Consider the following 15,669-nt stretch of genomic DNA (forward strand, 5'->3'; position numbering starts at 1 on the left):
ATTTGCTTTACACAAAAATGATAGCATTAGTTTGCAATTATTTTTGCTTCTTGCAGTAAATTACTCTTTAATCTGTATTCTGTTTATGTTTAATATGCTGGAAACATGAAGGCTAAAAATGATTAAGATGGACTGATAGGCCCCATGCTGATACGTCTGTGCCCACCTTCCCTGACCTTCTTCATGCTACTGCCACCTTAATACCAAATATTAAATAAAGAAATAAAAAGTGCCAACTAAGAAATTTTGATCATGTTTATACAACCAGCACAAGATGTCAGCAGTTAAGCAGAGAAGCCCAGACCTCCCTCTCTCCAGCCACCTCCTCTAGCTTGTCTGAGGGAACACCAAGGCGTTCCCAGGCCAGCCGAGAGATATGATCTCTCCAGCGTGTCCTTGGTCTGCCTCGGGGCATCCTCCCAGTGGGACATGCCCAGAAGACCTCACCCAGGAGCCTTCCTAGTCAGATGCCCGAACCACCTCAACGGGCTTCTTTTAATCTGGAGGAGCAGCAGCTCTACTCTGAGGACATCATGGTGGTGCTATTTGCTGCCTCATAGGAAGAGGGTGTTAATCTGGTGGGGGACTGAGTAGTTTGCAGATGTGTTGAAAAGGAAAAGTATTTTTAACTTTCAGCCAAATTTACGAGTGGAGTGACAACCTTCCAACTTTCATTTTGAATTAGATCTCAACAATATTAAGACATGTGGTTTTACTGCTATGGTAGTTTTTTCCTCCATTTATTCTACTCCAACATAAATGAGAAACTGCTACACCCATGAGATAAAAGAAAGCCTTAAGCACACACACAAACACTAGCAGCCCCTGAGCCTTGACACTAAATAATACCCAACAAAGTTCATGTCAAACACAACAAAACTCTGACAACACAGACAAGGGAACTCCCCAACTTAGCTATTCAAACCGCACCTCCGCCCACACACAGACACATGAAAGTGATTCTAAATAGGAAAGTATTTAACTAGCTACTTATTCTGACCATACAACTGACAAAAGATTGTTTGTCTTTTTTCACTGACTCAGAGTTTTCAGCAATTTATGAAGGACTTCAAAGCCTTGAATTTGAATTTTGAGTCAGCACTCTCTGGTAGCTAATGTGTTTTGTTTACAAGTAAAAGTGTGTCTGGTCTTTCAGGCATACAAAAGGTCACAAGTTACAGTCGCTATACCTTTATTTTATTTTACTATTGTAATGCAGTTTGACTGTGTAGTTAAAGAACTCACCTTCTCCCCATCAGGTCCCGTCTCACCTTTGGGCCCCTGTTAAAAAAAAATCAATTAATCACACAACTAAATAATATATCTAGATATTAAAGGTCTGTTGGTCAGTTCTGAAAATTATCAAAATGTGTGGAAGACGTTTGGAAGAATGACTTAACACTAAACTAACACAAATAGAATGATTAGCACAATACTTAAGTTAATATTTAAACTATAACTGCTTTTATTAGTTTATTACAAGTTGCTAATGCAGTAATCCTGACTGCAAAACCGCCTGGTAACCACCCATTGTTTTGGTCACTAGGAGACTGCATGGAAGACACAGAACTGTCTGCAAAAACTCACTATTTGCTGACTTTTGGTGGCACTTCACTACTGCTCTTTTGAGTAGTTGGCAAGTGTTTGCAGACAGGTTGGTGTCTTCAAAACAAACTACTGGCAACTGTGGTAATTTGCTGACAAAATCAAGTGTAAGGAGGTTTTTGGTGCAGCAAAAACAATGCAATGTTTGATATTTCTTAAAAGACTGAAAGATAGAAGAGAGAAATCCTTGAAGATGTTGAACACAGAGTATTGCGTGCACACACTTTTGGGCCTTGGAGGCCCTTTGCTCCTGGTTTTCCTGGTATTCCAGCATCTCCTTGTTCTCCTTGGGCTCCCTGTTGAACAAATAAAAAAAAAGCAACTGAAAATTAAATAGGCTTGCGCTGTGCAAATATTTTATCTATCATTTCTGCTGTTTTTACAATTATATTAAAAACAGCTAAAGAAATCTTAAGCTATTGCCTATACGGTAACTTTGAATAGACGATGATGAGATATGAAAATCAAACAATTGGTCACTTAACGATATTATTTACATTACAGTAATCAGTCAAAAGTCTTTCATCAGAATAATCAACAGTCTTACTGAAACTGACTCAGTCATTTAGAAATCACATTCATGTCAAGACTAAAACAAGTGATGGGGGGAAAAAATCTGCATTTCTCTGAATAAATATCTTGTGGAGTGCCACAAGGGTCTATTCTGGGGTTACTTGTTGTTTTCTCTGAATTTGAAGAAAATCCATCAACCACTTACATTTTTATATGCCAAAATGTATATCAGGTATGCTGCGCTTAAAGCAATGTTTGGTTTTGAAAAGTTCTCTGAACACCAACTTTGAAATAATTACTCAGGATTTAACTGATAGAATCCACTGTAATGAAAAAATGTAAAAGCACTGTATGGTCAGTCACCAGTTTACTGAGCTTCTCATCTCTCTGTCAACATCTTCTCCAGATGTTCCAGATATGTAACTCTGGATTAAAGTATATTAGAGACACATACAAATACATTAAGTTTGCCTGTTGGATCTATTAGCTATAATCCAAACTAACAGTGTGTTTGTTATTTGTTTTTTTACTATTAGCGATATCCTCTTTTCATAGTTTCACTGTTAAGGTCACATGGGTTTCATTGACTGTATTCATGCCAAAATAATCTGCTGATTTGAGCTTTGGGAAAATTCTTTACTTATTCAGTAGAACAGCTGCTTAAAGTTGTACAGTGTTATGTTTTAATGAAAACCGTTATCTTCACTTCCACTTCTGGATTTTCCCTGACTTGCAATTCGCTGATCTATGGACAGTTTCCATAACTTAGATCAGCTGAACTGAGAAAGAATTAAAAAAAATAAATAAAAAAGCAGTCCACTGCTAAGTATCTATTCTGTGCATCCAGTAAATAGCTTGAATGTACCCAGATTCAATATATTTTTGTAACTAATTTGTTAGGTTTGATATTTCCCAGGATTATAAATTCATCTGTAACTGTTTGATGTTTTCTGCTTTCAATTTCTATTTCTTAAATAAAATGCAGCCCTATTATTCATATTATCTTCATGGATAAAAACAGATATGAACTTGTTTATGTCTAGCAATATGTTTCACTTCCCTTTGGTATCTCCCAGAAAATTAAAAAGAAAAAAACCCTGGCATATAAAAGCTGAATGCAACTGCCAAAGTTCCCCTAAGCCTACAGAGACCATATATTTCACACAACATTAGTTTGACATTTACATGGGACTGGCCAAAGAGTGGTAAGACAATGAATAACAACAAAGCACCAGATGTCGCGATAACCAAAGGGTCTGTCCCTATTACTCAATTTAAACCCATGTGTAACTTTGGCTTTTTGGCTTCTCAGACCAGATAACCCAGATGGTCATAACTAGGGTACTTTCTCAGTAATTTGTTTCTGTTATTGGGAAAACTACTTTTACAAACTGGCTATGAAGATTTGTCTTTTGTTTTTGATGAAAGGTTATATGTATTTAGTTTACTGATTGTCAGTGTAGGTTCTTAGTCATCCAGGACATGGTAGTCTTGAGTGCCTAAAAAGAAACCAACTGGACTTTTTTAGGTTTGTGAAGATGTTTCTCCTCTCATCCAAGAGGCTGTTTTAAAGTTCCAGGGATTTATGCTGCATTCCAGATTCCAGATATCTTGGAAGTTGGGAGTGACATCCCTCCAGAGTTAGAGCGTTCCAAGAAAAACAGAATTTGTTTTGACTGTCAGCAAGCTAGAGCCATTCAAGTATCACAAGAAATAAAGCATAATATTTATTCTTTATGCTTAAAAAAACACATGTGGATAGAGCCTGATCACTGCTCTGCATAGGACTTATTTAATGAGTGAAAAATACACAAGAGTTGGAGTACAGAATAAAAGTTTGCAGTTTTACTATTGTTTACATTCAGTGCTGCCATGTTGGTATGCTCCATCTTTTCAATTGGGAACTTTGTTCCACAATTCTAACCCGACTTCCAAGTTATTCAGGAGCGGGTTAGAATTAACACAGTATGCAGTGTTAACCTCCAGTGGGAACTGGAAGTGGTCTTCAGGGTTGTTGACACATTAATAATCATCTGAGATGTCACATGAGTCAAGGAGTGAAAAAAGCATTGGGTCATTCGGTCACTGAGTTGTGTGAAAGTGTGAAATCTTTGTAAGATGTTGCCCAACTCCATCATAGTTTGAGCTCTTGAGGTCACCCAGACAAGGTGCGAGTTGCGGTTGAAACACCTGGGGAGGGATCTCGAGACTGGACTGTAGGTGAATGACAGCTGGTGTCGTAAGTCATCACCTCTGTTAAGTGATGGTCACCCACCTTCCAAAATGAAAACTTTGGCACTGGCAACATGATATTCTAAAAAAAAATAAGTTGTTCTTAAGAAAATGTTGACAATGTTCGTATAATTCTTACCTGTTGTATTTCACTAACATTACATGGACAAAAGCACTGGGGCAGCTGCATAATAGATGTACAGGAACTGCTTGGCCATCGAAGTCCGTACCATGAAGCTCAGTTTTTGTGCTACTGTTTAAGCCAGAGGGGGTTTGGAACTCTTACTTTAATTTATCGCACAATGTGCCTCAGTATTCAGAAACCCTGCTCTGTAATTTGAACAGTGATCTTCCACTCCATGTCTGAATTGCTGCCGTTCTTAAGCAATAACAACACTTAAAATGTATCACTGAATATCAAGAAGGTAAGATTTTCGCAAAAAAAAACCATTACAGTACCGCAAACTGCATGGCTTGGTGCTAAATTTTGTGCACCTTGTGGAAATGGGACTAAAAATACCTGAATTTAGAGGTGGTCTTTTTTGTCCATATAGCATGCATTTTGGATCCTTTCTTACATTTAATGATTGATAAAAATTGTGGGGCATTGGGAATAAACTGTATTTTAGCTCCTGCAGCGGGGCATTCCAGAAAAAGTCTGAGAACCACTTGTGACAGGCAGGGACCTGAGATCACTGGACTAGAAAGACTGGACTGGCCTGTAAGTAAAACACACGTGCAAAAGTAACTCTTTTGCTCATGGGAAAATCCTCCAGTTTAAGGGAACAAAAGAAGAACTGGAATGGGCGTGATTTATTGTGGGAATTGTCACAAGAACTGTTGTATGTTTGTAAATAAGGAAAAGAACCAAACACGGAAATGGACTGTGGGAGAAAAAGGAAAAACTGAAAGTGGAGTTTTTGAGTTAATTGACTGGGCTTTCCTAAGTGTGATCAATTGAAAATGTATGTGCTTTTCATGATTGGTGTTTCAAGACATTTAAGTGGTTATGGGTATCTAAATTTTACAATTTGTCTTTCCCACATTGTATTATAACTCTGACGCCACTCACTCACCCCAGCGCCCACTCTGCCTCGAGGTCCTCTGATGCCACCATCGCCTTTACTCCCCTGCCAAGGAAGAGCAGGTAATAACAGGTTAAAGGAAGAAAACACAAAATATACACTAGAGACCAGTTTGTGTCTGGATGACAATAACCTATAAAGTTTCATGACTGTAACTTCCACAGTTCACATTTCAGTATCATGTTAACAACAACCTGTCCTGACATTTAAGCACCATTCAGTGTATAGAAACCACCTTTGGGGCTAATTCCTGGTACAGTAGGTGGCTTTAGGATCTATTTTTTCAATGACTTTTACAAAAGGAGTCATATGGTGAAAGAAACATTGGTGGTCCAGGGTATATGCTACAGCTGTGTGTTGCTGTTAAGGCCACAGTATTGCAGAATTACAGTAAAAAAGAAAAGAAAAGAAGGTTTTCACTGGAATTTTACAGTCCTTTGAAAAAAGGTACACATTTACTGCTTCCATAGCAGTTAACTACGGAAATCCAAATCAAATCCACTTGATTAGCTGATCATCAGCAAGTGTGAACATTTATAAAAAGCATACATTTTTTCTGGAGCATTTAGGTGTGCATTAACACAATTCCATGCAGTGCTCAAAGAAACTGCAAAAAACCCAAGAGCTACATCTGAGATCCTAAAGTCCTCAGCAAACTGTCAAAGTTGACGACAGTCCAATTAGAAAAAAAAGAGGGGTGATGATTTGAGCTTGTTTTCGAGCCTGGGCACTTCAAAATTATTGAGTTGAACATGATTTCCTGTGTATGCCAAAGTATTCTAGAGTCAGAATCAGAATACATTATTTTATAAGAACAATAACTAAACTAAATAAATAATACCATATATGAAAGTTATAAAATACAACAAAATGGCTCTAATAGATATAAATAGCCCTAATTATAAATATTCCAGTATGTTACACAAATTAAACATATATGGTTGACATTTAGGTGCCCATCTTATCACACTGTACTTTGTTTTGTTTTTTGTAGAGGATGTACAATGGGTGTACAACTATTGCAGTGTGTACTTGTGCTTTACATGGATGAGTTGTACAGAGATGCTCTCTTGTTACTGGCCAAGATGTCATGGAGTGTATGGGCAGTATTGTCCAGCATTGTCCTTGTCTTGTACAGCTGCCTCTCTGAAACCACCTCAAGAGAGTCCATCCCCACAACGGTACTTGCCCTGTGGACCAGATTATCCAGTCTTTAAGTCTGACGTCATTAGCCGTGTCTTTGCCCAAACTCTGCCGCAGGTCCCTAAGTCAAACCATCACTGCGGCATCACTGGGAGTTGAAAAACTGTCTAAATTCTTTCATCTGTAATAATATGATCCGTGTGGCTGCTTTACCAGGTGTAACAATTAAGTTTAACATCCAGGCATCCATGAAAACAGAATTTATTAAATTCAACGGAGTTAGAAGTTAGCTTGCTAGTTTCCATCTAAATATAATATACCATGTTCTGACTTAGAGATTTCTGAAAAAAAAATTAAGACGTACACCTCTGCTATCATGTCCAACATAAATGAAGACAGAATACTAAACAGCAGTGACGTTTGTAGGGTTGCTGAAGTTGGGCTAGCTGATATATAATGATGTGCTACGACACTAGTGACACAGCTATGTTAGCATAATATAAACACAGTGAAGCTGGAGGATGAACGCTAACTTTTTTCACTCAATAGTGAGGGATCCTGATTGTTAGAGACAAATGCAATTGCATGGCAGGATGATGTAAACGGACCAAACTTCAGTCAGGAGAAAAACTGAGATAATCCATCCACAATGCGAGGTTAATCATTAATTTATTGCTCTATGATCTGGGCTGTAGTTCCAACGTAAGGTTTTAAAAACTGAGCTTTAAAGTAAATAGCGGTAATAAAAACCGAGAGAGGCCAACAGTGATCACTGACAGTTTTTAGGGCTTGTTGATAAGAATAGGATAAGATAGGATAAGATAGGATAAGAAGAAAGAATTGAGGTGTTGCAATGGTGCAGTCAAAGTCTGAACTTGAAACTGACTGAAATGATGTGGACCTTAAGAATGCTGTACATAAACACAATGATATGAGAGACTTCTAGTCATACAGAAAACCATTAATTCTGGTTATTTCTGCTAAAGGTAGTTCTAAAATCTGTTGACATCTATTTAGTTTTTCACGAAATTGCGTAGTACTTCATCAGGAAAATGAGTCATGTCATGAGTCATTTTGAGGAATAATCAGAGACCCTGCAACATGTTTTACAAGTTAGATAACACTGAATAGTCCAGACTCTTTTTAGTTAGTATAAAACAAAGAGACATTGATTCAGAAAATACCAGGAAGTAAAGACTCACTTATAACTATGATGTCTAATCCCAACAGTGGGGCACAGACAAAATGAGAAGTTTGCAGAAATCGTAGGAATTCAGCAATTTGAACCAAATTATTTCTGCTTATTTGGTACTTGAGCAGTTAGAGCGCAATGTTTTTATTCATGTAGGAATTACATGTTCTGAAGTCGTAACTTTGTGTTCTCCAATGAAATGACTACTGAGGTTCATGCAATTTCTTAGAAACATGAACTGGATGTTTACAACAAAGCCTTGTTCTGCCTGTGGTTACCTTGGCACCAAATGGCCCCGGTTCTCCCATAAACCCTGGGACTCCTATAGGACCCTGTGGAAACAAAAGGTAGGAGTCAATGGTTGTAGACATAGAAACAGGTGCACAGTTTTTCTTTTACTTCTAATCTACTCACATCTTCTCCAGGGTCACCACCTCGTCCTGGCAAGCCACTGTAACCTTTAGTCCCCTGAAAGAGACCGAAGGAGAGAAGGATATAATCAGACAAAAAGCAAAGATTGTCTATAGATTTTCTGAATATATTGCAAAACGTCATCCAAAATGAAATTTTTTAATGACTGCTAAAACTACAAAACTCAAAAGTCATATTGAAAGGATGATAAATGTGAAATGGACTGGTTCTACTGGTGAAGATGCACATATCACACAATAAAAAAAACACTGAAAGCACAAAGTGTATGAACAGCAATAATATTACATAATGTGCTTTTAAAAACTTTGTGAGCAACAAACGTAATTGAATCTGAACAGTCTGAACACAGTTTTATTCCCATTCTGTTCACACACAGACTTCAAGGAAACTATGTGTGAGTCAAAACGCTACAAAAATGTTCCCAAAGAGTAAAAGATGCATCTTTGATCTACTTCTACACTTTATCTTAGGATAGGATTAGGATTCAAGGATTAGGTTAGGTAAAATGACTCAGCAAAAAAGTAAAATAAAAAAGAGTGGTAGGAATAACGGGCTCCAGAAAATGTAACTAGCTAATCTACTTTTTAACGACTCAATGAATCAACTGATAATCATATGGTGATCGGAACCGCTTCAGCTTCAGAAAATCCTAAGAGAAAACTGAAAAGGAAGTTTTGAGTTGTTTGTTCCTGTCAGTGAATCACACTGACGTGCTGCTGTGTGTGAAACTAGTTAAACAAAAACATGGGTTGTTCATTACATTACATATTATAAATAACTTTGGCAGCAGCACACTGTTAAATGGTTGTGAACTGGTTAAACAGGTTAAATAGATTTTCTGGGAACCAATTCAAGCTAAGATAACTCCTGTACTAACTTTTACTCTTTACTTTCACTTTTACATACTACCCTTCAACTACAGCTCTTCAAAGAACCTTAGCCTCATTTTAGTTTACTGGCACTCTTATTAGACACCAGTGTTCATGCATTTCTCAGTTTGACTCAGTATTTCAGTGAGGATTTTGTACAGAAACTTTTCAGTAAATATCTCTGTAAGTGTAAAAATATTCAACAAGAAGTCAGATGGCTGAGATCAAAGTAAGAGAGAACTATTTGGGAAAGTTCAGAAACTACTCTGTGTTTTCGATTCTCTGCCAAAACAGCTAATACAGTGATTTAATCCAGTGCTTCCAGTTTCTACTTTACTTTGATTACATCACTGACACTTTTCATTTTTCTACTTTCTTTTTGGCTTCTCTAGCTCACTTATGTATAGACAGTTAGAAAAGGTAAACATATACTTTTTTAAAACCTTATAGCAATAAGTGTAATATATGGTATTTTTTTCCTCTCTGAACTTAAAGTTTCAGGGAGACCTAAAGTTATAAGAGCTAGAAATGACTCACAAGAAAATTACTTTCTTTCCTACTGAGAGAAAAACAGCTTATGGGGATTTTGCCTGCCACCAATGAGAATCTACATTGATTCATTGAATCCACTTATCATCTGTTATATCAGGTCAAATATATTTCCAGTTTTTCAGTGTCACATTTAGATTACAAAGGTCATATGAAGCACAGGAAGAAATGATCTTTTTCCGCTTGTGACTGATTGACAAACATGATCATCTGTCATATGTTTAGTTTGTTGCAATAAAAAAAATATTGTGAAAAATAAGGGTTGCCAAAGAGTTTCTTATTTAGTAAGGGCCAGTAGGTGTTTTTTTTGTCTTTAGTCTAAACCACACAAGTTCTTTCCCTCCATTTCCAGTCTGTATGCTAAGCTGAACTAAGCATACTCATTTTCTACTCGTTAAACAGATTTTTAGGTATCTTCATCCTTTCATCTCGTGTGTGTGTGTGTTCTTTAGTTAATTAGTGTAATTGCTTTATATAGCACATTTTCTGGCTTGGTGTTGCCTAATAAGCCAACTTGTCACATGATCCACTTAGTTAATAGCTGACATACATTAAATATTTGAAATTTTGTTACTGGAAACTGTGCATCCTCTTCTTTTATTATATATTTTCCCAACTTTTCTTATATATTTCCACACTTTTCTCAATATGATAGAATTTTTAATATACATACACATTTTTCAGTCAGTGATTTCCATTGATAGAAATCTCCAAAAGTTGATTCTGTTCATATGGATATGAAAAGTGGCAGGTTAGCCTTGTTAGATTGTGAGATTTCCATCAGTAATGGGGGGCAGCTAAAAGCTAATGTGTACCATAAACCTACGCATACGGATCAGTATTTAAGGTTCGACTCTCATCATCCACTCGAGTGTAAAGTGGGTGTCATCAGGACGCTACTACACAGAGCGAACACCATCCCCACAGCCACAGCAGCCAGGGAAGCAGAAGAACATCACATCAAGAAGGCCCTGAGTAAATGTGGTTATCCCAGCTGGACCTTTGTCAAAGCTGGGAAGGCGCCAAAAGAAAGCTCCAGCTGATCCAGGAGAGAAGGACAACTGCTGCCTAAGCAAAAACCTGTAGTCATCCCGTATGTGTCAGGAGGCCAGGACTCTGCAGTCTATTTACACCTACAGGCCAGTGGACACTCTTTCAATGATGAGGATGTACACATCCTGGACAGGGAGGAATGCTGGTTTGAGTCAAGGAGGCCATTTACGTGAAAAGGGAAAGACCATCTCTGAATCGAGGAGGGGGCCTAAGGGTACATCTTTCGCCATCGTACAATGCTGTGATTGCAGCCATTTCCCAACTCTCTGTGAATGGTACTCATGGCCATTGATCAATGGGTTTTGATCAGTGGTTGTTGATCAATGGTCATGAGAATTTGCATAATCATGATGAAGGAACTGACCTCCCAGCCCATTGTTCCTTCAGTGGGCTGGTTTCAGTCATTATACAAATATGCTGTTTATAAGATTGGGGAAACCTGCATGAATGACGAAACGTTTCTCCCGCTGAAAATGTTACATCCAGATGAACAGAATCAACTTTTGGAGATTTACTTACCTGGATGATTGAGCATGCATCAAGATAGAAATCTTGTTTTTTTGATTTTCTAATAAAACTGAGCAAAAAGGTTATTAAGATCTCCTACAAATCATCTTGTTTTATTCTTGTTGTGGTTAATTTTATTTTCATTTTATTTTTAATACGATAAAAATGTTTCTGTTCCTTGTTAATCATTTATTTAAAAGGTTTTCCTGAAGGAGGCTTTTGAAAGCCTTCAGTCAACATGAAGTTTTTCTGACTACTACTCTGAAGTCTCAGTAGGACCACTGGTGAGGTGCCAGCAAACAGGAGAAAAATATAAAGTTAAACAAATGAATAAATTACAATACAATATTTTTTTGGGGGGAAGGCAAGGAAACATACATGTGCTTGTGCTGGCACATTTAAGTAAAATTCAACTTCAACCGTTTTTATTCTTTTTGTTTTTTTTACTGTGTGTTGCTATAAAATATACTGTTATACAAAAGTGTTTTTGTCATTTATTCAGCTTAATAAAGTGTGTACTTAGAGTCAACTAACACTGCATATGTTTGTGTGTTACATTAATACTAAATTCTTTAATTGCCCATATTTACATCATTCTCTTTATTTTAGCTTTTTTGTAGGGAGTTTTACCAGCTATTATTATGGCTGATTCATTAGTTTGTGATGTGGTCTTGCTAAAGGGCAGAAATGAGATATCCAAACTGGAAAAAAAATGTACCCTTTGGGCACTAATAATATTTATGTGAGATTCCTGTGAAATGTGGCCAGGAGCCAGAGTGACTCTCAGACTCATAAAATGCAAACGTTTCTTCCCTGGCTGAATCATGAAGGTCATAATCTGGAAACTGAAAGGATGACTGGGTGCACTTAAATACAGACACTCGGGCATGAAAAAAAAGATTTGAGCAGAATAAAAGTGCCTCAGTTTATTTGTGTACCTTTGGACCGCTCTTTCCGATTGGCCCTTGCTGTCCAGGATAACCCTGAGGAGGATAAACAAGAAATATTGTTCTCAGATTTTTTTAAATCAAAGGAGAAAAAGGAGAAATGAGTTCAAATATGACGTGAAGAAGAAAATTATATAAAACAGTGAATTCGGGAAATTTGAGAAATGAAGACACTAAATAAGCCGCTTTGTATTAGAGCCTGAAGCTTAGGAGCTTGTGTCACTTTAAAAGGAGGAGTCTGAATGATATCATCTGTTGCTACGTAGATGGAACACAATTAAATAAAGGAAGATTAAACCACAAGGCAACCCTTGACAGAGTCACATGTGTACCGCTATAGTATGCGTCAGTATTTGTTGTAATGGAAACCCGAAGAAAAGAGAAATGTGAATCTCCTCAACCCAGGAAAGGTTTATGGAATTATATCTGTGACTCTGTTCTGTGTAATGGGACAGTTTGAAAAGCGTGTTTGGAGGACATAGGAAAAAAATGTTGTACGTTCTGCCTTTCGAGTAGATTTAATCAAATTCATATGTTCACAGCTAATGAAATTTCCCTCTGCTCATTTGCTAATAGAGGTAAAACTAACTACTGTGCTTCTCAGATTGAGCAATCTTGGGACTGCACAGACAGAGAAGTTATTAATACACTTTTATGCTGATAAAAACAAGCATGCCAAGATATTTGAAGATATTTTGTCTATTGCATAACATAACTAATGCATAATTGAATAGAGTCCCAGATATATATATTGATACACCAGAGAAACTGCATCATCAGATGTCTTAAAAACCTTTGATACAATTTTTTGAATCGATTTTTTTGATTTAAAAAAATTGCCAAGAAAGGAAAGGTTATGGAAGTCAAATGAGATTAAAATTCAAATCAAATGATGACACATAGAGTAAATGTTAAGATGTTTAGGTAGTTTCCATGACCAGTAATGATGTGTCTTACAGTGTAGCCTCTCTCGCCAACATCACCTGGAAACCCAGGTGCTCCTGTTTGACCCTGTTGACGAAGAACAAACATGTTTTGATCAACACCAAGACTTTAACCGGCACTGCTGGTTAGCAAAAAACTGTGCAATAAACAGCTAGACATAATGCAGAAGAATAAAAAGAATATTATTTATTTTTAGGCAAAGAAACTGTGTCAGTTCATGATCATAGACATTTTAAACCACCTTCAGTTGTGTGCCAGGGGAAATCACCAAACATTTTCTTTTTTGAAGAATTTAAGTACGTGATACTTGTATACCTTTGGTCCGTCTCTTCCCTGAGGACCTTCTCTGCCTTTGTCACCAGGAGCGCCCTGAAAATAAGAAACACATCCATCCAAAGCGCCAAAAACTAATAAACCACCAGAGCATTCAAAACACATGGTTAAAAACTTTATTATATTATTCAGTGTAAATAAATTCATAAAATACTGAATTCATATACATACTGTATACACTTTAGTAACAAGTACTGATTGTTACTGTTATTACTTGTTAAACCAGTATTTTATTCAATAATTTATTAAGAAAAAAACAAAACAATACAAATCAGTTTATTTCCATGTCTTTATGGGCCTATTGACTTGGCCAAATAAATAAATAAAGATAAACATTGAAAAGAACCACTAATATTTGAGTTTATAAATACTGATGCTAATAAAATATTAATAAAATAATTTCAGCATTTGCCTCATCAAAATGTTACTGAACATAAAACACAGCTGCGTTGTTGTATTCCAGTCGTGTAATTATCATGAGGACAAAGTTATCACTCTTTTTTTCTTTTACCTTGATACCTTTAGTCCCTCTTCCTCCAGCAGACCCAGCATCACCACGACGACCCTGAAATAACCAAAAAACTTAATTACCACCTTTTCCAGTTGTGTGGCTCCATCAGCTCATCAAGTTCTAGGGTTACATCCATGTCTAAAATATTAATCTCCCCAATCCAGGGTCTAGCCAAAAGTAAAATGTGGTGATTTATGGTGAATTATGGCACTGAAACATTAACTGGAAAATGCTGTCTCATCCATTCGTTAAAAATTGCATCATCACTTTATAATTTTAGTTAATTGTGTAATTTATTCATTTATTTTTTGTCCTAATTTGAACATCAAAATTTATGTTCTTTCCTGAGTCAAAGTGAAACTTTGTGCCTAATATGAAGAACGACTCTAGAGGTTTGAAAGAAATATGTGTTTACAAGAGCAGGATTTCTTTGCAGGCAAAAACTCTTCAGTGATTTACCATTGTCACTACCCGATCCATACCGGAAACCCGATCCGTACCACGCATGTGCGAAAGGCATCTACTTCCACTCGAAGCATTTTATTATAGTTACGGGTCAGCGTATCTGTTAAGATGTTAACAATAATAAGTATCTGTTATAATGTTTGCAATAATGAAACATTTCAATACAATGTAGACCAAAAAAAAAGTTACGGATCAGGACTCCCCAATCCTTACTCACATGTTCAAAACTCAGACCGTACAGATCTGGTCTACCCAATCTTACCGCCTATGTGCAGATGTTCTCTTCTTCTTCTGTTTCGTTGTGTATGCGAGTTAAATTTGATTTAGTAATAGTCGAGTGTGTTTATGCTTGTCTGTGTGGAGAGGATTCATTGGAATTGTGACGATGATGTCCGCTATCACTGTCAATTGTCAGTAAACACTTAATTTGGCTGATGAATCTTCACGTGACTTATTACAAATTTTTATACACAATAGGCTTGTATACGGAGGTATCCATTGCTTAAATGTCCCGGGCAGTCGAAAAGGAAATATGTCCAGAAATACTAGGAGCTTACTTGGCGCTAACCGTGTCATTCAAATACATTAACTGTCACAATGTTGGCAAAAAGAGGAAGTGACGAAAGATTCTAGCGTGCGTGGTGCGGATCGGGTAGCAATAGCATCATAGCAGATGAAGTAATCATCTTGGCCATCATGTGAGATGGGCTGTGATAAAGTGCTAATAACTCCTTTCATACATGAGCAGGGAACTATATTATTTAACTATGGTAGTAATAATATTTTACAATTCTTCAGCCAGTACGGAGTGGCTCTTTGGATCTCATACACATAATGTTTGGAAGTCAAAAGGCACTGCATATCACCCTAAAACACCAGAGCAACATTGAAGTTTGGAGGTGGGAATTTATGGTTTCAAATCTGCTACCATATACCAGGATGAAACAAGGGTGGAACGTTTCAGCAAGACAGTGATCCCAAACACACAGGCAAGGAAACTCAGTTGGTGTCAGAGAGAGAAAATAAAGCTTGCTCAGACCTGACCTGAACCCAATGGAAAATCTATGTAAAGAACTAAAGCTCAGAGTTCATAGAAGGAACTCACAGAACATTCAGGATTTGAAAACTATGTAAAAGAAAGGGCCAAAATCACACCTGAGTAATGCTTATGACTAGTTTCTCCACACAGGAGACATCTTGTCATCAACAAAGGCTTCTTTACGAAGTATTACATACATTTCAGTCAGCGTGTTCAATATTCTTTTCCTGTGAAACTTTGAACATCTAT

General features: G+C 37.0%; 1 protein-coding gene across 1 annotated transcript in view; it reads right to left on the minus strand.

The window, feature by feature from the left end:
• Positions 1 to 15,669, minus strand: part of LOC146508717 (uncharacterized) — a 32,275-nt gene that overhangs the window by 5,091 nt on the left and 11,515 nt on the right. The window contains exons 11-19 of the mRNA XM_085176318.1: positions 13,917 to 13,970; positions 13,388 to 13,441; positions 13,085 to 13,138; positions 12,119 to 12,163; positions 8,185 to 8,238; positions 8,049 to 8,102; positions 5,427 to 5,480; positions 1,830 to 1,901; positions 1,246 to 1,281 (exon numbers count right to left, since the gene is read on the minus strand). Coding sequence (XP_085032444.1) covers positions 1,246 to 1,281; positions 1,830 to 1,901; positions 5,427 to 5,480; positions 8,049 to 8,102; positions 8,185 to 8,238; positions 12,119 to 12,163; positions 13,085 to 13,138; positions 13,388 to 13,441; positions 13,917 to 13,970 — 477 coding nt within the window. The remainder of the gene's footprint in view (positions 1 to 1,245; positions 1,282 to 1,829; positions 1,902 to 5,426; positions 5,481 to 8,048; positions 8,103 to 8,184; positions 8,239 to 12,118; positions 12,164 to 13,084; positions 13,139 to 13,387; positions 13,442 to 13,916; positions 13,971 to 15,669) is intronic.

Source organism: Neolamprologus multifasciatus, chromosome 11, assembly GCF_963576455.1.
Source record: "Neolamprologus multifasciatus chromosome 11, fNeoMul1.2, whole genome shotgun sequence".
In the NCBI taxonomy this organism is placed as follows: domain Eukaryota; kingdom Metazoa; phylum Chordata; class Actinopteri; order Cichliformes; family Cichlidae; genus Neolamprologus; species Neolamprologus multifasciatus.